At 51.2% G+C, this 21,394-nt stretch overlaps 1 protein-coding gene across 3 annotated transcripts in view; it reads left to right on the top strand.

Annotated features, from left to right (window-relative positions):
• Positions 1-17,459, top strand: part of LMF1 (lipase maturation factor 1) — a 203,577-nt gene extending 186,118 nt beyond the window's left edge. For all 3 annotated transcript variants that reach the window (XM_074840918.1, XM_074840919.1, XM_074840920.1), the window contains 2 exons: positions 5,646-5,758; positions 17,134-17,459. In XM_074840918.1, coding sequence (XP_074697019.1) covers positions 5,646-5,758; positions 17,134-17,308 — 288 coding nt within the window. In that variant the 3' untranslated portion in view covers positions 17,309-17,459. The remainder of the gene's footprint in view (positions 1-5,645; positions 5,759-17,133) is intronic.
• Positions 17,460-21,394: the final 3,935 nt, after the last annotated feature.

The raw sequence follows: 21,394 nt of genomic DNA, 5'->3' as shown, positions 1-21,394 counted from the left end.
CTTGGACTTTACAAAAGCCAGTTGTTTATCGTACCAAAGATTTGTTCTTTACCAGTGGGCAGCAGTAGAAAGCCTGCAGTGCTCTGAATAAAGAAAAATCAAAGGGAAGGCTTTTCCCCTTCTTACTATGACATGAAGGTTATTTATTCTGTTTGGGGATGGCATTTGGCCAACGCGAAGGCACACGCTCTTGGTGCTTACCAAATAATAACTACTCAAAAAATACCAAAGCTAATGCCATCTTCATATTGTTTTTTAAACCCAGCGTCTTTCGGCGTTGTACCTCGAAGCTGCTCCAAAAGTCTGTGGATGTCAGGGCTGGCACAGAAGCCTCTCAGACTGGTGGCCCATGTCGCTGTGTCCTACAGGGCTCTGCAAACCCACCACGGAGCAGTATATGCGGTGCTCTGAGAAGCAGTGTGTGTTTTCTAGATAGGATGTATAAGTTTATAAAGAAACTTCAGCTGCCTTCCCAAGAGAAGAGAGAAACCTCAGCAGCAGGATTGATGCTCTGAGGATCCCCCCTGGCTGGTAGCAGGGAGTCGTGATGGAGACTTCACGTTATCACACACGAACTGGGAGAGCTGAGAAAAAGTAACCCTACTTATAGAGAATGCAGATTAATATTTTTGTGAAATATTTTATTCAAGCCTCTGTTATCTCAGTCTTCCAGCAGAAGGTGCTTACAGGAAAAAGCTGCATGGCAGCAGAATGGAGGAGGAGGTGTGTGTAACGTAATAAAACCTAAACCTCATGCGCAGTGCACTAAGCACAGCCTTTTACATTTCCTTTCTTCCCCCTTCTAAAAATACAGGCCTCAATTCACTTCCATTTTCCATTGCAGCATTCATACATTTTGGTCCATGTTCAGCATGTAAGAATTTTATTTTCTTCTTTTAACTGTGATTACTTGTCTCCCTGTGAATATGAATAATTTCAAACCCCCAAGCTGCATTTAGACAAACTACAGGCTGGATCACAGGCAGACTCACCTCTAGCAGTAATTTTGTGATGGAAGTACCCAGAAACCCAAATAAGACTGATAGCCTATCGTGCTGTGGACTGTATAAATACAGAGTAAGACCTTGTCTATGCAGGGAATAATTATTGTCTACAGTGGCTATTGTATCTCCCTGTCTAGACTCTGTTCTGGAACAAAGTGACTTTTCTTTCCAAATACCGAGGTGATACGGGAGCTATGCCAGGTGCACGATTTCCCTGTATAGGCAAGATCTAAGAGCCGGTTCCCAAAGTCTTGCTCCGCTCTCTCACGCAGCCTTTTATTCCTCAGCCCGGACCTGCTGCTTTCCCAAGAATTTCCTAATAGGACGGGCTAAGGGATGGCTTTTAGTGAGGCTTGAGAAACTGCCCCCGCTGAAATACTATACGCTGAGCCAGGCCTGCGGAGAAATGGCTTGCCTCTTTGGGAAACTAATAGAAAGGAGGGGATGTGGTTATTGGAGATAATGAGAAAGTGATGCGACCTGACGTAGCCTTTGACCTTCCTTGGTTAAGTCGCTTGGGTAGCGGGAGGGTAGCAAGCGGCGGTGAGCTGGAATATTATAAAAAAGCCAAGGGTTGCATTAGTTACGCCCTCTTTTCTGTGGGATGTGGATTATTTCTCCAGCTGATAGCTCAAGTTCCTTAAACAGCAACAGTTGAAGGCCCTCAGCTACCAAAGTGGAAACAGCAGCGTAAACAGCAATGTGAGTATTGGGTGAAAATATCCAGGACGGTGGAGTTACCGCTTCACACCCCGCAGTGGGTAGGCTGTGACGTGAAAAATGCCCCTTATGACATAGCGCGGGAAATGTAAACCTCCCCTACCCCTCTGTCACCCGCCCTCACACACCGACGCCGATCTGAAACGGGCCAGAGCTCCCAACCATGTGAAATAATAATGCTGGGCTCCCGTGCCAAGTTTCCAGCTGTTTCCACATGTGTATCTCATACTTACCTCCTCCCGTGTGCCTGTGCCAGGACCGAGATTCAATAAAATGCCATACTAATCCGCAGTCCTTTTTCATTAAATGACCAATTAAAGCTAGAGGAAAAGGGTTCTTATTATTATTATTTCAGTTGGGAACATGTCCCCTGTAGCACGGGGTGGTTTTTATATGTATTTTTTGCGATGATTATATTCTCTTCTACTTTGTTATCTCTGCAGAGTTTTGTTGCTACTGCGTCTGGTTTGCCCCCAGCTCCTCGCCGTTGCCTGACTTAGCGGTGATTTGGTTTTAGATTCTGTAAAGTTATTAAAGACTTCTGTATACAGGTTCATATATTCAAGGTGAGAATGCCGTGTTTATACACTGGTAAAGTGTGTAAGTGGAGAGGTCAGAGAACATAAACAGTTGGAGTTGGCTGCTCCTGGGAGGTGGTGGTACCCCGGGGTGCTCAGCGATGCTCAGCTCCTCGTGCTGGGCCGTGTGCGGGTGGGGACAAGGAGCAAACCCCCGTCCCAGAGCAGCGTAGGCAGCGAGACGGGCACGGGAAGCCTGGGGGGAAGCAGCTATCTGAGCACTGCTCAAGGCTGAAGCCCGTCAGGAAATAAAAACTCCTGAGGTCTTAACACTTAGTCCCAGGTCCTCTTTGTTAGCCCACTGTGATATACCTAAAACCTGATTTTTTGGAGGTCTCGAGAGCTGGTGCCAGCTGTAAGAACAGTTAGAGATGATCCGGCTTGTTGGAGAGCAGCGCCTGCTGCGTTTCTGAGGGTCTTTCCATGAACACAGAAAGGCTTTGGCTTTGTGCTGAAGGTAGCCTTGCTTTGGGAACCCCAACCTCTGCCCGAGCTGCCTTTCTCAGGCATTTTAATTGGGCTGATGATGGCTTTTTTTGTGTTTAGGTTCATTAGTTGCTTTCTATGCTAAAACAGAAAGAAAACTCTCAAAAGATAAAGGAGAGAGTCTTGTCTGTGTCCATGTGGGCTGCACCTCGCCAGGGATGCTCTGTTCAGGGTTGGATAGTGAGTTGTGCAGCTCGGGGCACATTTCATGCTCCAACCAGCACCCTGCACAGGCTGGGTGGGTCACTGGTTCCCCAGTAATCCCAGCACAAGCACGGCACAGGCCCCGCGTGACACGAGGGGAGCTGCACCCCCAGCTTTTGGAGGGCAGGAGGCAGGCGTGGGAGTCTCAGTCCATGCCCATGTCTTGATGGAGACGGAGCAGCCCAGGGACCTGTTGAGGGGTCGGTCCCCGTCTGCTGGTCTTTGTGCTCAGTGATGATCCAAAACCTAAAGCTGAACCCAACACGTGCGTGCCTGCCCACCTTAAGGCAACGTGTGCATCTATCCTGGCTTTTCTTTTTTATTAATCCACTGAATGATCCAAGCTCTCACCCCTGTTTTACACGCTCAGAGCTGGCAAAAGCAGAGCAGCACACCAGGCCCCATCCTGACCATCACAGCTCTGCAAACAGGGTTTGGGTCTGGGTCTCACTGGATCCATGGACAGAGGAACCGTCACCTTCCCGCCCTGTGGTGTGATGCTTCCCTGGATGCAGCCCAGATCTCCTGGACTCTTTTTTTTTCCCCTCCCTTTGCCACCATATCACTTTACAGAGTAATGAGTTAAACAGCACGGTCGTTAGTGCAGCTCCGGCTCCTGCGTGCTCCGAGCATCAGCGGCGTACGATATCTAAGCCTTCGTGCTGGGGGGAGTGGGGGGAGCTGCACCGGGTGGAAATTTCTCACCGCAGACTTTGCTGGGGCCAGACATGTTGTAAATTTTACAAGAAAAACACTTTACAAACCAGAAGTCCAACTCTTGTGCGTATGGAGCTGCTAATTAACAATTTGGAGACCATGTGAGCCAGGGAGCCAGTTCCACCATTACAGAGCCTCATGGTTTTGAATCAGGCTTTGAAGATTTGGGATCCTCCATAAAGCTCTAGCTCCGGGAGTCTGGTGATTTCTTTTTCTGTTCTTCTCCAGCTTCTCCCCAACTCACGCGCTGGAACCCTTACACCTCCCAGGCCCTCCTAGAAATAGCACTTTAAATTATACAGAGCACTTTAAAAAGGGATCTCTGGGGAGGAACAGGATGCTGAAGGGCTGACTCATGATATTTGATCATCTGCAATTGCTGCTGCACCTCTCGGGAGGTCCCTGCTCCCAGCCAAGGATGCCCCGGGGTCCCAGCATGCCACCCACCCTCCCAAAGCCCACCCTGAGCCGAGCACCTCGGGCGTCACCGAGCCGTCGAGGGACATGGATGCGCTCGGTGCGACCGGGACTCTTGGCGTGAGTTGTCCCGTGACGACGCGGTCGGGCCCTTGGCAGGGCTGCTGCCGGCTTTTCCTGCAGCCCTGCCAGCCCTGGCAGGGTTATTGCAAGACTTGCAAGGTTTGAGTTTAACATCTCGCGTGACGCCAAGCTCCCAGCTCCAGGGCTCACTGCATCTCTCCTCCCAGACCGCTGTGTCGGGGCCACGGTAGCCTCAGTCCCACAGGGGCTGAGGTTGCCCTGTCCCTCCTTGAGAGCCACCGCCACCTCCTCTGCACTGGGAAGGGGACCGGGAGATGGGAGATGGGGTGACAGGGGGTGTTGGTGGAGAGGGGGTTGCGCCGGAGTTTAAACGGAGCTTTGGGGTGGGCAGAGCCGGTGGTGGGAAACACCCCCAGTACCACCAGCCGTCCGTGTTGGTGGTGCAGCCGGGAACAAGCCGCACAGTGAGGCAGGACGGAGGCAGGCGGATGGGGAGAGTAAGCTTTTTTAAAAAGTTGTTGGCTTAAATGACTGTGGTTTTCCTCTAAATTGTGATGAGCACGGGTCAGAAACCCTGCGAGGTAGAGCTGCCGCTTGATGGGCCTTTCCACCAGCGTTTGGTGTTTTCCATCTCGTTTCTCTCCTCTGTTTCCCTTAGCAACGGAAATAACAAACTCTACCATTAGAAAAGATTTGCGGAGTAACTTTGCCTTGATGTTCTGCATTAGTCACAGTCCTGCAGGTACAGCTGCCGGGTTTCGCTTTCCCACAGTGTCCCCTACTGCTTGCATTAAAAAATCCATTTAGGTACACAGTAAAAAAGGAGAGGAAAAAAAAAATTGTAATGGAAGTATAAAGCACAGAAAGTCACCCGAAGAGGAAATGCTTTTCATGGAGCCTCGGCAAGAATCCCTGCTAAGAGCATGAGATGCAGGGATTCGTGGAGGGAGGTAAATGCCAAGTCAAGTCCTGCCACTGGAGCTTGGACTGGGGCTCCCAAGAGCTGCTCTGCTCCCTTTCAGTGGCTGCATGGGTAAGGGTCCGGCACGGGTGCAGGATGTAAGGAGGACAGGTTAGATTAAAGGAAATAAAGAAGAGAAAGGAATCAGGAGTAGAGAAGTCACTCTCTTCTGTTTTCTGTCTGGTAACACGACAGGGAAAGCAGCCTGGTTTAAAAGGATGGATGGATGGTCATTTCAAAATGTGATGTTAGTGTTCCTCTGTGGAGCTTGCTCCTAAAAGAAATCAGTAAAATCAAGTGTTTGGGGGGCAGAATAGGCAAGATCACCTCCAGCTATGGTAGATACATATCAACTCAAAAAAGAGATTTATGATCCAAGGTGGAGGAGGAGCAGCAAAAGTCTTTAATGCTAATAATGCTACACGGACACGCCCAGCAGTGCCTAACTTTTTTATTTCCTATTCCTTCCCCAAGACCTATGAGCAGAATGAATGGATAATCCACTTGGCTGGAAAGCTGCTGGCCCAGGAAGAGGAGACCTTGTCCTTGATGGCAACAAACCCATTTGCGGGCAGAGCACCCCCACGGTAAGCTTCAAGTTTTCCTGAGGGAGCTGGAAGTGCCTGGGCTCTGTGTTGTTCCTGTCTTGGATGTGCACACGCAGTTTCTATTGGTGTGTTGGGTTTTGTATTTGATGGTCCCCGGGTGGCCTTTAAATAGGGTGGGTTTAATATGAGTCAGCACCTTAATGCCTTCCTGGTGGGGACACAAGGACCCTTGGTTGAGTCCGTTCCCAGGCAGGTCTGTGAAGGGCTCGGTGTTGCTTCTCTTGGACAGAAATCATGACTGATGAAGTGGTTTCCTGCCCATCAGCTTTAGATTTTTTGCCATGATCACTTGGTGAGCTCAGATCACAACTACCGTTTCTACCGGCCTACTGAGGTATTTCAAAGACAAAACAGCCCTGCAGAAATAATTGGTTTTGTGGACACTTGTCTTGGAAGTGTTTGTGTTTTCAGTGAAGAGACAAAGCAAATATCAGCAAGTGAAAGGCATAGATGAAAGCCCCAAGGTTTTTTACAAAAGGAAATTTTTCACAAAAGTGTCTATCTTGTTGATGAAGTTATTTTTAGCTGAGAAAACATTTTAAGGGAATTTTGGATCAACTCAAGTAGTATTAAGCTCTTGCTAATATTTTCCATTTGAGGCTCTTAGACTGCACTGCAAACAAGGATGAAGGTTCACAGCACCCTGTGAAATGAACTTCCTCTTGAACCCTGCTGATGTTTTTCAGCTTTAGCACAGTGCATCCCCCCAGACCTTCTGAGGAGAGACTCCTTTTCCAGCTAAGCCACTAAGAACTTCCACCTTTTACCAAAGCTCTTCCTCCGAGATGGTTCACACATCCCAAGAGGTATAAATGTATAAACCCGTTTATACCCTGAGCAGAATGTATGTCCGTATAGAGTCTGCAAAAAACCAGAGCAGAAGCACAGCTTGGAATGCAACCGCTGAGTGAGTTGCCCACCATCATATTTTAATATTTCTAATAACCACATTTCTGGCGTTCCCCAAGCATCCAGCCCTGTCTCATAGTGCACAACCACCTTATCAGAGCATCAGTACAGGCTGATGGGGCATAATCCCTTCAAGTAATGGTTTTAAACTGACAGAGGGGAGATTTAGATCAGATCTAAGGAAGAAATTCTTCCCTGTGAGGGTGGTGGGGCCCTGGCACAGGTTGCCCAGAGAAGCTGTGGCTGCCCCCTCCCTGGAAGGGTTCAAGGCCAGGTTGGACGGGGCTTTGGGCAACCTGGGCTAGTGGAAGGTGGCCCTGCAGGGGAGTGGGATGGGATGATTTTTAAGGTCCCTTCCAACCCAACCCATCCTGGGATTCTAAGCACAGGAGCCAAGACCACTATAAGAACCGTTATTTGGAGTTTTTGCACATATTCTCATTTGAGAACCCGTTGTCCCGTGGGCGCAGCATCGCAGAGTGAGCCAGTGGGTGCTCCGGGGGCGCGGGGCAGGATCCTGCCCATAGCCCGGAGGCTCCCAGCTGCACCAGAGCTCCCATAAACGGTGGTTCGTAGCTGAGGGCGTGCTGTAGGGTGCTGTCACAGTCTGTTGGGTTACACAACCAGCGGATCTGTTACACACAAATAATGACGCCTTGGCTCCGGCCCAGGAGGGCTCTGGGGAACCTCTATTAATTATTGCTACAAAAGGCGTGCTGGGCTAGAGCAGCACAGCCCTCGCCACAGACAGATACAGCTTTAATAATGTTGACGGAGGGGTTTTAGCTCTGATTAGCTGCGCTGGGGTTGGCTTTCCGTGCAAGGAGCAGCGCGCTGATGCTGTGCGATCAGCTGGTCTCAGTGTTGGGAGGAGCACAGGAAACCTCTTTGCTTTGGTTGTTTTCCCATTTTGGCCATGTTTTCTCTTTGTTTTTATGGACCTTCATTGGACTGTACATGCATTTACCAGCCAAAGTGTGGGGTCTGCAGCTTGTGACAGCAAGCTGGACCTCCCTGCTTCTCCCTGCCATCTCCTTCTCAGGGGGTGCTCAGTCCCCATGGAGGCGGCACCTTTCTGCTGGCCAGGGAAGGGGCACAGTGCAACCCCAGCACCCACAGTGGGTGCCTCGTTAGGGTGCTAACGAACACTGGAGCTCACAGCAGGCAGAAATTAAGTCCAGTGAGAGGGCTCACCCACCGGGATCTGGCAGGAGCTTGTCAGGGAGATGGTGTTGGGGCATCATTTGCAAGGCTGAGCTGGAAGAGCGACTAGAGAACCTGCATTGCGTTGGCTCCGTCTGGGGTGGATTTATCAACCGAGTCTCACCAGACTTTGCTTGAGTCCCCTGAGGCTCAGTGCTGTAAATTCACCAAGCGGCATTCATTGCAGGGTGCTCCTTTATGTTGCTTTTTTTTTTTTATTTAAAAAAAAAAAAAATAGAAGCAAGAAAGTCAGACCTGAGTGCTGGCTGACCCCGAGGGTTTTAGCAGACCCTGGGACCTTTAGACACTGAGTCACCAGTTTGAATTAGGTGTCCCCTGGTGCCAGCAGCCAGAAGCCGCGACCATCTGGTGGCTGCTGGCAATAAACGGCTCTCGCGGTTCACGGAGCGACAGAAGCATTTGATAATCCCAGAGCTGTTTATTACCACGTGTCCCCCAGTGCCATAAACGTTGCTGCTGGTACTCACCGCAACTGAGGCTGAAAACAAGACATCAGAACAGATTAAAAATCAAGAAAATGTATATCACGTCTTGCCTTCCAAGACGTTGCCATAGGGCTGCGTCTTTCCGTGCTTTCTAGCATCAGTGGTGTTAAATTAAAATAAAGTAGTTGAACGCAGGAACTCATTTTAAAATGAAACTAATGAAGTGGGATGTGGCTGGGATAACACTACATTGCTCCAGGCGGTGAATAGTTTTTTTTACCGTATTCTGTAACAGGTGAGGAAGGGAAACGTTCAGGAATTTAAAGTGAAACCAAAAGCAAATCTTTATCTTTGTTAGTTTTTACAGGATTGCACAGCGTACAGAGGAATACAAGCAGGTCCAATAAGTAATTACACAGCAGCGTGGATGCTGTGCTGAACACACGGTGCGACAGATCTTGTTGAACAGGGTCTTGATTCATGCATTACCGTGGTTTAACCAAAGCACAGACTCTGTTTTCACTCTTTAGCAGCTAGTTTATAGTAGGAAAAGATCAGGATCCAGCGCTGGTTTTATGTGTCAGCTGCCTTTGCTCTGGCATTAGCTTTGCTTTAAAAGTTTTTCATGGGTCTAGTGTATTTTTGGGTGGCGTAAAGTAAAAATAACAATTTACAAATGCTCGGTTTGGCTCAGACCAAAATCCAACACCCCATTTCACTCTGGATCCCAGGTTGTGGGTCACATTTCGGTTTTTAGCGAGCCAAATGCAAACACTTGGGACATTGGCATCATCTGCATTTTCACCCAGGTGTGAAGGTGCGGGACAGGGGCACGGCTGGGTGCTCACTCCTGCCTGCACTGGGGTCGGGGTCAGATCCTGCGCTGAGCTCTCACATCAGTCACCGATTCCTGTTGCTATTTACATTTCTTTGGTTATTCCTTGTTTGCTGTTTAGCGCTTCACCTGCATAAGAAAAGTGAAGTGACCGTTCACTTTTTTTTTTCATTTTTGTGCCCCATCCCAGTTCTGCTGGGTTCACACTCGTGGTGCTTGCAGCTGGCGTGGACACAGCAGCTCCATCAGCTGCTTTTCACCCAGCGTTACTCCTTCTCAAGCAGGCTCGCCAGCTCGGGTTTAGAGTTTTTTCCTTTAAATTTCAAAATTGCCATTTCTTTGTTTAATTTTAAACATCCGTTGTTGCACGCTGAAGCTCCCAGCAGGGCTGGCGAGCTCTCTGCGCCCACGGCACAGCCCCATTCCCACCGTGGCCAGAACCTGGGGGATTAATCTGTGCCCTCCGATCTGGGTGCAAGAAGTGTAAGAAGAGGCAGTTGGCAGGATACCTACTTTTTTAATCTAGACCCCTTATTAACCGAGCGCTGGGTGCGGGCATCCTCACTGCTGACAGCTGCTTGCAGCCAGCCATCGCCTTTTTGTTATAATTTCATTTTAGTTGTGAACAACAGCCTTAAATTTAAGCCTCAGCGGTAACACCTGGAAAGAAAAGATAATTCTGGGTGGCTGTAGCTGTGGTAGTTTCCTGCACCCTCACCCGTGGGCCGGAGCCCTCCTGTGCCTGCTGCAAACCTCGAAGATGCCTTCGCTCCCACCTTCCAGCTCAGGATTGTGCCCACCACAGCTCGGCTCTGTTTGGTAGCTGGGTGGAAAAAAAGCTAATTTTCCTACCATATTTCCCCCCCACCCCCACCCTGCTCCACTCTAAAGGGAATTTTGAGACTTAATTATTTTCATTCCCTGCTAGACTAAATAATTAGGGGAAGGGACTGTTTTCCATAAGAACATTACACTCCATACTCCACGGAGTTTATTCTGTTAATGGAAACTCTACACCTTAAATAGCCAAGGGACTTTCAAAATGAGTTAATGCCTTCGAAATGAAATTTCTGAGACCAAAGTTTGTAGGTTTCTTTACAACTCTAGAAATTATAGTATTTTTTCAAGTGTGATAAACTTAAAATGAGAAACAGGTGACTGATTAAAAATGAGGGTATTGTTGAGCGCCCAGCCTAGCTGAGTGTGAAGCTTTACTTCAAGCACAGTGATGTTTGTGGAATGTAGATTTACAAAATATTATTGTGCAGCGGATAGTTCATAAAACACCAGCCGTCATAAATCTGAACGGTAGGGCTTTGGCTGAGAAATTAATAAGTGTTTAACACACCGTCATGGAAACAGACTGCAACAATAAAAGAAAACAAAAATCAGATTTTGCCTACAGAAGGAGAAAAAAAAATAATCAGTTTTTTATTTTTGACCTGAAGTGTTCGGTGTCTCTGATACTAAATCATGTTCACTTAAGGACTTTTATTCCAATTATAGTAGCACTTTGTTGAAAAAGCCCCAACACGTATCTGAAGACCTGGATTTGTAGCGGTGGTGTTATTTCTAGAGGCAGCGCTTCCCATTTGATGCCACCTGCCTGCAGGAACGCAAGAAGAATACAGCGTTTGGTATTCTTTTTTTTCTATTTGACTGCCTGTTTATTTCCCATTTGCATCACAGCTTCTGGGCTTTGTACCCAGAGGCATGTTGGACTGGATTTTCGGGTTGTGTAAGTCACCAGGGACCCTGGCAGAAAGTGTAGGTGCTTTCCCGTGGGGGCTGCTCCCCTGGACACCCCCAGGGCGGGTAACAGTAATTCTGTAGCTATTGGGAGCGTTGCTGAGAGCAGGCAGGGAGTATGGGGTTATTGGAAAATATGGGTGTCGTTGGGATGTAAGTGGAAATGGCATTTCTGTTGTGCAAGGTCTTCCAAAATGTCATTAGAGGAGGCAGGAGCGGTGCTTACAGGCATGGGCTGCTCCGTGGGGACTCGAGTCCTTCAGGGTTTGAACTGGGTTTTGCTGAACCCCAAGTGCTTCCTCTCACCTCGAGGCATCTCCCTGCCAGGACGAGTCTTCCTCCAAGTACCCATGTGGTCCATGTGACGTGACAGCGTAAGGGAGCGATGTAAATCCACAGAGTCCCCAAAGCCTCTCCCACAAGCGCTGATGTCTTCTGCACAGAGAAGTAAACTATTTTGTATGGTTTTCCCACTGAAAAGCGGCTTTGCCAGCAATGAAACTGCCCTGGGAAGTGACAGGATCCTCAGAGGTGAAAAAGTATAAACGTGTTCTTTTGGCTTTCTCACTGGGTTTCGCCATGTGAAATGTTTTTTGCAGTTCATTTCTTCTTTCCTTATGTACTATAATTTCAAAGAAAATCTTTAATTTATCATCAACATTATACTATCTGATACTATCAGAATGATTCCACTGTCCTGAATGAAAGTTTAAGGGATTTCCTTTTGGTAAAATCAACCTCTATGCCAATGCTGTCAGGGAAGGGCAGAGCTCATCTCAAAGCATCAGGATGTCCCCCAGGGTGGAAAACGGCATTTCCAGCCACTCCTCAGAGTGGTGGCAGATGCAGCCGTGGGGCAGCTTCAGCATGGCCGGGACTGCGCTGTGTGTCCCATGGCCGTGGAAGCCGCCTCCCTCGGCAAGGGCAGCTCCCGCCTCGGCTCCAGCGGGAGCATCGGCCACATCCCCATCACACCTGCAAAGCTCTGAACCCAAACGCACACGCTGGGTCTGTCCATGCTGAAAGTCATCCCAGACAATGCTGTGAGGCCTGGGGAGAGCCAGGTTTCCTTCCCCATGGTTTGCTCTGCCCTCGGTATAGACACAGCCTCTGAGCTTCCCTTTCTAACCTGTCCATGGGGGAAAAAACCCCACTTTGCCATCTCCCGAGAGAGTTTTGAGGCTAAACTGCCCGCTGGGATGCTCTGGCTCTGCAGGGCCAGACCTTGCAGGAGCCTTGGAGAAAGAGAAGTCAGCGGCGTTGAAAAACAATCCATAAAACTGCCCTTATTCTGCAAACTTGGGCCAAGATGAATTTATGATCCCTCCTGCTAACGGGGCTAGAATAAGCAAGAAAGCCGATGATGGAGGCTCTGTTACTGTAATGAATTTGTACTTTCCACTGCCACTTGCTCCCTGATTTACAATGGAGTGGGGAACCTTGAGATAAAAAACTACAAAAAAAAGCCAAATCGAAAAGACGCCCCGTGTTTTGGTTTCTTTCTTCCCTCTCCCACCCCGCCTTGCCCTGTCAGGCCATTAATTCTAACAGAAACCACCGGCTCTGGTTTTTTCCCTCGAACCCCTCAGCTGTTGCAGGGAGACAGCTGCACCCTCTGGAACTAATTACAGCTGTCTGGGAGATTTAGCCTTCCATCCCAACAACTCCAATATTGCTGCTAATTTTTAACACGTACAGTTGGAAGATGTCATAATAGGCTGATATATGATCGAACCTTAAAAGTGCTACAGCGCAGCTGCTACCGGGCATCTGGCGGGATGAATATATTGATTTAAAAAATAATGCTTATTATTTTTAGCCTTTCTGCCTTCCCTGAGGCTGTAGCCTTGCCCAATCCGGGTGGTGATGGAGGGCGGGTGCTGGCCCAGAAGGGTGGTGGCAGACGGGTCCCGGCGTCCCGTGTGGGGTGGTGGGTCCTGGGTGGCTCAGTGGTCCTCCCTATTCCAGCCACCCACACTGGGACCAGCGCTCTGCCAGCTCCTCCTGGGCACCGCCGCTGGGCTCGGAAGATGGTGCCAAAGGGGCTCTTCTGTCCCTTGTCCCCGTTGTTGTCATAGCAGAGAGGCTTTTCCATCTGAAGGAGAAATGTCTGACTTGTTTTATCTGACCGTACCTTCTTTCTGGCTTCTCAAGTGATTATTTTGCCCTCGTGCATCTCCTAAGGGACTGAACCCAGGCTTAGCTGGTTCAGCCTAATGCTCCTCCTGAGCCATTTCCACACTGGGCTGTGGTGGCTGGTGCCCGGTGCTTCCCAGGGAGCCAGGAGGAGCTGCCAGCTTGTGTTCACTCAGTAAATCCTGAGAAACTGTTTGCAGCCGGGATTGTCCTTCCTGACCCTTCTGTCTCCTCTGAAACGTGAGTCTTGCTCATCCCTCTCTGAGTGAGTGATCACCCTTGGCATTAGTCTCCTTTTAATGTAGACAAAGTCAGGCAGCTTCCCCGTGACCTTCTTGAAGATGTTCCCATTTCTCTGGAGCAGCAAGTGAGGTTCACGCATGCCGGCAGTTTCCTGCATCAGAAGGAGCTCAGAGACCTGCAGGTCCCTTCCACCAGCCAGAAAATCTTTGTCTGAGCCCCAAAGTTGCAAAACTCACAAGCAATTGCTGATAAGGTGATCTGTAGCTTGTAGCAGTTTCTTAATCTGCAGGCAACCACGCGTGCATGCCTCTCGCCTGAGTTACAAGCTGTCCAGGGCTCCAAGTGATGCTTGTAAAGTCTGTGAGCCCTGAAATGATGGACTCTGGGGCGTTAATGCTTCGGCCCTGTTAGTGCAGGAGTGTGTTCGCTCCCTGAATCCCAAGAGGAGGGAGCGGGTCCAGCGAGGCAGTGCTGGAGGAGATTGCAAATCCTGTAACTTCAGGACTGAGGCACCCAGGTAGATTATAAATACTGGGGTAGCTTGTAAACTCTATGAGCCCTGAAATGAGGGGCTCTGGTGAGTATTAAACTCTGCAGCTTTTACATCCGTGCGCCTTGCAAGGAAGGATTCCCACGGGTTCCAGGTTTTCTGCGTTTCTCCCACAGCCCCTAACCCCGGGAAGGACAGAGAGGATGGATGCTGCTGTTGTATTTTGATGCTCAGAGGTATCGTGATGCCCGGAGGTATTCCCACTGCAGTTTCTCCATCCTGCAGCACACGTTGGCTGCTGCAGCCATGCAAAGGCTCTTTGGTATCTCCCTTTACCAGAATGGAAACCTTCAAGTCTTGAATCCCAGAGATGCGCTGGCAGTGCAGGACAGCGAAGAGCCGTGGGCTCTGGTCCATTTATAGCTCATCGCTGGGTGAGTGGTTCAGCTTCTGGGAGAGCTCAGCTCCACGGGGTTTACAAACTCCACAGCCCACGGAGTTGTGCAGGTTCCTCCTCCGTGGATCTTGTCATCCTGACGTGGACCGTGACCATCCCAGCTCACGGCTCGGGTGGAGCAGGCTGGGGGAAGCGGAGTGACCGTGCCTGGGACAAGAGGGTGGCTGAATTTAGAGGTCAGGGGGCCTGGGGGGACTCTTCCGATTGATTTAGGCTCTGAACAGAAGAGCCTGGAACACAGTCAGATAGGAAGGCAAACTTTATGCCACAAAAATGCATCTTCAGTTGCATGTGGTCGCTCTAACGCTCACACAGTTCTAGTTTTACATGCTGATCCCTTTGATAGCAAACATTTTAATAGACAGAGAACATATGGGAAAAATCCTACCAAATCAGATGATAGATATTATTTAATCTGGGCAGGCAAGCCCATTCGAAAGGGACAAGGACATTTTCATTCCAGAGGGGTTATAGGACAGTCCTTGAGGGTGGGGAGAAGGTGCTTCTGTGTCTGAGCAGAGACCTGGCATCTCCTGGGGTCTCCCAGCTCTGCCCCAGGAGCTCAGATAAGTCAACTGCTCTCTGCGCTCTGCATCCCCATCTAGAAAACGGGAACTCTGCCAAATGAGGTTTGCAGATCGCTCCTTCCACGAGGGGCCCCCCGTTATACCCTTATTGGGGCTGTACATAGACCTGTCCAGCTTGGTAGATGCTCTGCAGTCACTTAGCAAAGAAAAAACTCCAAAAGCAGAGAAAGGCTTCGAGCAGGAGAGGGACTGACATAAAATGAGCCACTGAAGCTTTTTTTGGGAGGTGAGTATGTTTTTTTGAATTCAAGAAAGCAATCAAGCAGCGCAGCTTGGAAATCTCTAACCATCCCGGACAGGAGCCTGCAGGCTACCTGGACCCGCGGGAACGCTGCTGTTCAGCAATGCTCTAATTATTAACAGGAAATTTTGTGCTCCTGCGAAGTAAACACTGTGGGAGTAACACTTCAGCCCCCGTTTGACTTTTACCAGCCTCAGAAAAGAGGGGGGAGAGAGGGTGTAGAAATGGCCCCGGCTGTAATGAAGCCAGCAGCTGCGGGGCAGCATTTATGGTGATGAGATGCAGGTTTGTGCACCCCCAGCCAGGACCATGGCATCGCCCCCTTCTTTTCCCATTTCCCTTCCTGTATTTGAGGGCTGGTATCCTGCCTCCCTGCAGCCCTCTGTCAGCGGGCAGCGAGGCGGGGTGCTGGGGCGGCCTGGGAGGCTCTGCCATGGAGCAGTGTGGCATCAGGGGACACCTCCATCCCCCTGCTTCCCTTGGCACCCAGCCCTCACCAGTAGTTTAAATTAGAGCTGTCCTAGTGCAGCTCCAAATGCTTTAGTCTGGGCTTGCTTGGATCCCCCCTTCATCCTCAGCAGAAGAGGAAATATGGAGATATTTGTCCTCTTTTTATTCCAGCCAGGAGACATTCCAAAAACATGATACCACAGTTACTGCAAGTCAGCAGCAAGTGATGGGTGTGATGAGCGTTAACGTGGTGTGTTAGGAGAATCCTCTCTGTATTGCTCATCTGGGTACCCAGCAAGATTTAAATTGAGATGTCAAGATGTGATTGCAGCAGATCTTTTAATTGGGTGCCGTTTTATCTGGTGTCTGCAATCTCTGCTTCCTGTCGCAGTGCCGGCGTTACGAAGGTGAGCGCTAACGGCAAATATCTACGAGTTGTCCCTAATTATTTTAGCAGTAGGAAGGAACTTTACGGCTGCCCGAGGTGCAGCCCTGGGAGCGAGCAGCTGCGGGAGCGTGGTGCCCTGCTCAGTAGCAGGGTTTGTATTTTAGTAGTGAAGCAAAGCAGGTTTAAATGAGCATTGACATGACTTTGACATTTTTATATTGTGGGTTATTTTATGAACTTATCCAGCAAACGCGGCGATGCACTCTGCAAACAGGGACCACAACGCCGGAGGACCGGGGTGTTACTCCTTCTCTTGTCAGCATGCCCTACATCAAGTGGGACCAAACCTCCCGAACCGAGCGGCATGGTTAGCCTCCGAATGTGTTTCGCGACACTGATGAATGCTTCTTTCTGCACTGTTTTAAAATCTCCTTTTCTGTCAACTCCCAGGGCGGCCAGAAAACAGATGCACTCGTAGCCCCGCTAATAAGCTGCGGAGCAGAAGGAGCAGCCGCTGGCTGGGGCAGAGGGATGCTGGGGGAGCTGGGGTGAGAGTTGGGCTCTGTACCTAGAAATTTCCCAGGCAGAAATACTCCATAGTTGCTTTCAGAAAGGGAAAAAAAAAAAAAATCCTGCTTTTATTATTATTCTTTCAAACTTGGTCGTAGCGAGGTGTGCGGAGTGCGTGGCGGCGGTGGGGAGCGCACAGGTCAGTGGGGCTGAAGCTCCTCTGCCTTGTGCTTCGTTACTGGATATTTTAGACTGGATATTAGGAAGTATTTCTTTGCAGAAGGGGTTGTTGGGCGTTGGAATGGGCTGCCCAGGGCAGGGGGGGAGTCCCCATCCCTGGAGGGGTTGAAGGGTTGGGTTGACCCAGCGCTGAGGGATCTGGTGGAGTTGGGAACGGTCAGTGTGAGGTTCATGGTTGGACTGGAGGATCTTCAAGGGCTTTTCCAGCCGAGATGATTCTATGATTCTGTAACGAAGTCGCAGCAAGGGGAGCCCGGGAGCTCCCCAGTGCCTCTCTCCCAGGGACGGATGGAGCCCCGGGAGGTGGGAGCCAGCCAGGCTGAGCGCCCATGAGCGGTTTTCTCCACCCGGCTACGGAAAGGCTCAAAAACTCCACTCCCAGGGAAGCATAAATAGGGTCCAACCACTTCCCACCTTGGCCTGGCAGCTTTGCCACCCCCCTGAGCAGGCTGTGCTTCGTTCCTCTGCAGGTGGATCCGAGGGGAACACTTCAAGTACAAATTCACCCGACCCGGGGGGAAGCATGCCAGCGAGGGGAGGTGGTGGATTCGGAAGAGGATTGGGCCTTACTTCCCCCCTGTCAACCTCCAGGGCCTGAAGAAGTTTTACGAAGACAGGAATTGGCCATACCCTCTGCGGGACTGATGGAGGAGGACGAGCAAGGTCAAAAGGGACCGACTGGGGAAGAGGGAGAGCAGTCAGCTCCCTTACAGACTGCATGTCTTGCCTCTCTCTGTATTTTTCATCCATATCCTTGTTTTCACATATTTCACAGAAGGTTCCCAGCCAACCTGTTCACCTGCTGTTGTGCTCTGTTTTTTCTCATCGTTCCCTTTCTGTTCATCCTTCTGGCCACAGCCGTGCCTGGTGATTGATTTCTTTTGCCAGGCTGCTCCGTTTGGAAATCATCAGCACTAGAATTTGGGAAAAAGGTGAACAAATACCACAGTTAGTTTTGGGTGGGTGTTGGTGTTGCTTTCACCAACCCGTTGCTCACAGCTTCCCCGGGGTCTGACATCAGGCAGAGCACCCAGGTCCTGCTCCTTCATCCCATCCCACCCCCATGTGTGCCACAAGCACTGAGCCTTCAAAGCTGCTTTATTCCCAACATAGCTGTGCCCACGCTGCCCTCGCTGTCCCCCCGGGAGGGGTCTGGCTGTCCCATGGTTCATCCCCGGGGCAGCACAGTGAGCCGGGGCTGGGCAGTGCCCCCAGGCTAGGAGAAACACCCTGGGACATCAGCCTGAATTTCCTCTGTCCCTCTTGTTTGCTTTGGAGTCTCCCCTCATTTCGGTCTGTGTTTAAAATCACCCCAAACTGTCCCACCACGTGGGTTTTGCTTGGTGAGCCCAAATCACAGTGATGGGAGGGAGGTGAGAGCAAGAATATGGACGGTGTCTGAAACAGCCAGCAACTGGCTGGGGTAGTGTATAATAATCGATTGCTTGTTAGCACATTCTGCTGCACATGTTTCTTCTTGCAGGGAAAAAAAAAAAGATCAAAGCAACCTGTGTAACACATAAAACCCCGTTGTATCAGGCTTGCCTGCAAAAAGCCACAGGTTTACTGAGAAACCCGAAATAGCTCCTTGCTGGAGCTGCCCTGCGGGCTCTGTGACTCAGCCCCGAGGACAAGCGCAGCCCTGTGTGGCTGCCCCATCCCGTGGCCCGTGGCTGCCGATGCTCGCGGGTCGCCCCGGCGGCAGCGGCCGGGTTGGAAAGGTGGTTGGAGTCAACAAGTCTGCCGCCAGCCCCACCACGTTTAAACAGGTCTTGTTTTAACGGGCCCTGGCCTGGCAGCGCAGACGCGCTGGGCTGCGCCTTCCTGTTTGCTTAACCTGGGATTTTTATAACTGGTGCTTTTTGTTGGCGGCCCAGGGGCTGAAATCTGCCTGTTTGGAGGGAGTTTGGTGCCGGAGGTGTCTGACCGGCCGGCGTTCGGGAGGAGCTGAGCAACCTGCGGGTACGGTCCAGTGCCAATGGCTGCGTGGCCAAGCAGGAGAGGGCAGGGAGCAGCGCAGAAAGGGGCTTGACAGGCTTTTCCCCCTGGGTTTTTGCAGTGGCATTCGCCTTGCCCACCCTGGAGAGGAATTCCAGTGGCCAGAAAGCTTACAATAAGGCTTTCACCCTTCTAGAGCGAATTCAACCCAAGCCACAAGTGAAGGGAAAAGCGTTGCTGCGTGCCGGGCTGTGAAGCAGCCCGTTACCTCCTCGCCAGGGGCCACCAACCCAGCAGGGACCGATGGGCACCATGGGAGACAGAGGTGGTGGCCATGTCTTTGCCTCTGTCCCTGGGGCTCATCCAGCTGAGCCCGTCCTCTCCTGCGCGAGATGTGCCAAAAGCAGCCGAATGAGGTTTTGAAAGAAAAAACAGGTCCAAACTGAGAAAAGCAAACCAGCAGGTAAAGCTGGCACCAGCGCTGGCATGGGGCAGCACGGGCTGTGGATGCGGGCACAGAAATGCCATTTTACACGTTTCTTCCCCCTTTTTGACCGCGGGCACTGAATGGGCACCGCTGAGAGTGTATTTCTGGAAAGGAATTAAAGCAAACAGCTCTTGAATAACCAGCGGGAGCTTCACTCATTTTTTACTTTTTCTAAAACTGTTAAAAAGGGAAAACGGCAGCAGTCCAGCCCTGGGTGCAGTCCCCCAGTGCCTGCCCTGATGTGGCTCACCGGGGACATGCCAGCTCCCCCGGGGCCGAGGTGACGGGCGATAAATAAGGTGAGTCCTGGGTGTTGCAGCACTTATTTGCGTTCGAGGGAGAGCCTGGTGTCCCGTCTGAGCTCTGCTCACCATCCCGGTGAGCCCAGGCTGCCGGGGCTGCAAGAGCACAGCTCTCCCTTCCCTTCTCCAGGGTGTGTTTACACGGGGCTCCCTCTTGGTTTGCGGTTGCTTTTCCTGCCCGGCTGCTCCATCCATGGTGGATCCAGCTCAGGATGGCTGGAGGGACTGGGAGGACCCTCTGGTGGCCTCCTGCCTGGGAGCTGGCGGGGTCCCGGGAGGTGCCTGCCTTCGCCAGGGATGAGCCAGCGGGCAGGGAGCAGTCAGCACCCAGCAAAGCCGTGACAGCGGCGGAGGTGCGGAGCCCATTGCCTGGAGCCGCCACGCTTCTGCAAGACGTTAACGCTCTCAGCCAGGGACTGGGAACGTCCTATATGTTGCCCAGCCATGTTCAAACCAAGACAAATGGTTTAATTGTGGGGCTTGGAGCAACATATAGAGCGCTCCAAATTGTAAATAACCTTTATGACTCAATTGTGTTTTCCTAAATACTTGCCATAGTTGGAAACCAACGCTCCTCTGCGAACAATGGAAGAACATTTTGTTCCGATTACTGCGCAGAGGGACGAGGGCGAACGCCGCCATCCCACATCTCACTCCCATTATCGTCCTTCCTGGCTTGGCCAAGCCGCCGAGGGGCTGGGGACGATGGAGACCGGGCTGTGTCCGTCGAGATTGTGTCCATTGCCAGCAGGGACAGGGAAGGGATCTTACCCCTGGACTCGGCACTGGTGAGGCTGCACCTCGATGACTGGGTTCAGTTTTGGGCCCCTCACTCCAAAAAGGCCATTGAATGACTCGAGCGTGGCCAGAGAAGGGCAACGGAGCTGGTGCAGGGTCTGGAGCACAGGTCTGATGGGGAGCGGCTGAGGGAACTGGGGGGGTTTAGTCTGGAGGAGAGGAGGCTGAGGGGAGACCTCATGGCCCTCTACAACTCCCTGAAAGGAGGGTGCAGAGACGGGGGATGAGTCTCTTGAACCAAGGAACCAGCGCCAGGACAAGCTGCGCCAGGGCAGGGTCAGACTGGCTCTTAGGAAGGATTTCTTTGCAGAAGGGGTTGTTGGGCGTTGGAATGGGCTGCCCAGGGCAGGGGGGGAGTCCCCATCCCTGGAGGGGTTGAAGAGTCGGGTTGACCCAGCGCTGAAGGATCTGGTGGAGTTGAGAACGGTCAGTGTGAGGTTCATGGTTGGACTGGAGGATCTTCAAGGTCTTTTCCAACCCAGATGGTTCTGTGATTCTGAGATCTGGTGGAGTTCACCTGTGGGGCTTTGTGTCTCGATGGGCACAGGAGGTAACGACGCGGCTTCATGCCAAGCATCTCCAGCTATGTGAGCTCAGGCGCTGCCTGCACCCACCTCATTGCCAGATGTTATTTGAAGCATTTTACTATTTTTTTTTATTTTCTTCTTCCACGGCTGAAATTGGACCCTGGAGTCGGATGCACATAGCAAGGCTGGACCCTGCCCCACGGCCCCGTCTCACCTCTCACAGGACCTTGGGCAGGATTTTTTCAGCAGGTGAGTTGGCCGAGAGCAGCACACATCATCCATGTGCTCTCTGGCTTGATGGGATTACGGAGCCTCCCATGAAAAGACACTTTTCACCTTCCCAGCACCCGGGACAGCCACGGTCACGCAGCAGAGCCTGTGCCCAGCTGTCCCCAGCTGTCCCCAACCTCCTTGGGGCTGGCCCCGCTCCTGGGTCAGGGCTCACCGCAGCAAAAAGCTGTTTAGGATCCCAACTCTGTGGCTACACCCATCCCTGTGCTGGGGATCCCCACCTTGGGACCCTCCACACGAAGCTGGGGGCTTTTAAATTGCTGTTAAAAGCGACTCTGCCCCCCAGTCACGCTGACGAGGGCTGATGGGTGACAGACGTCCCCCGGGCATCCCTCCTGGGCTGGTCACTGGCAGCAAATGGTGCTGGCCTCCCCCCTCCCCAATTTAA

The sequence above is a fragment of the Strix aluco genome, chromosome 15 (assembly GCF_031877795.1).
Source record: "Strix aluco isolate bStrAlu1 chromosome 15, bStrAlu1.hap1, whole genome shotgun sequence".
Classification (NCBI taxonomy): domain Eukaryota; kingdom Metazoa; phylum Chordata; class Aves; order Strigiformes; family Strigidae; genus Strix; species Strix aluco.
This window is presented reverse-complemented; position numbering and strand designations above follow the sequence as displayed.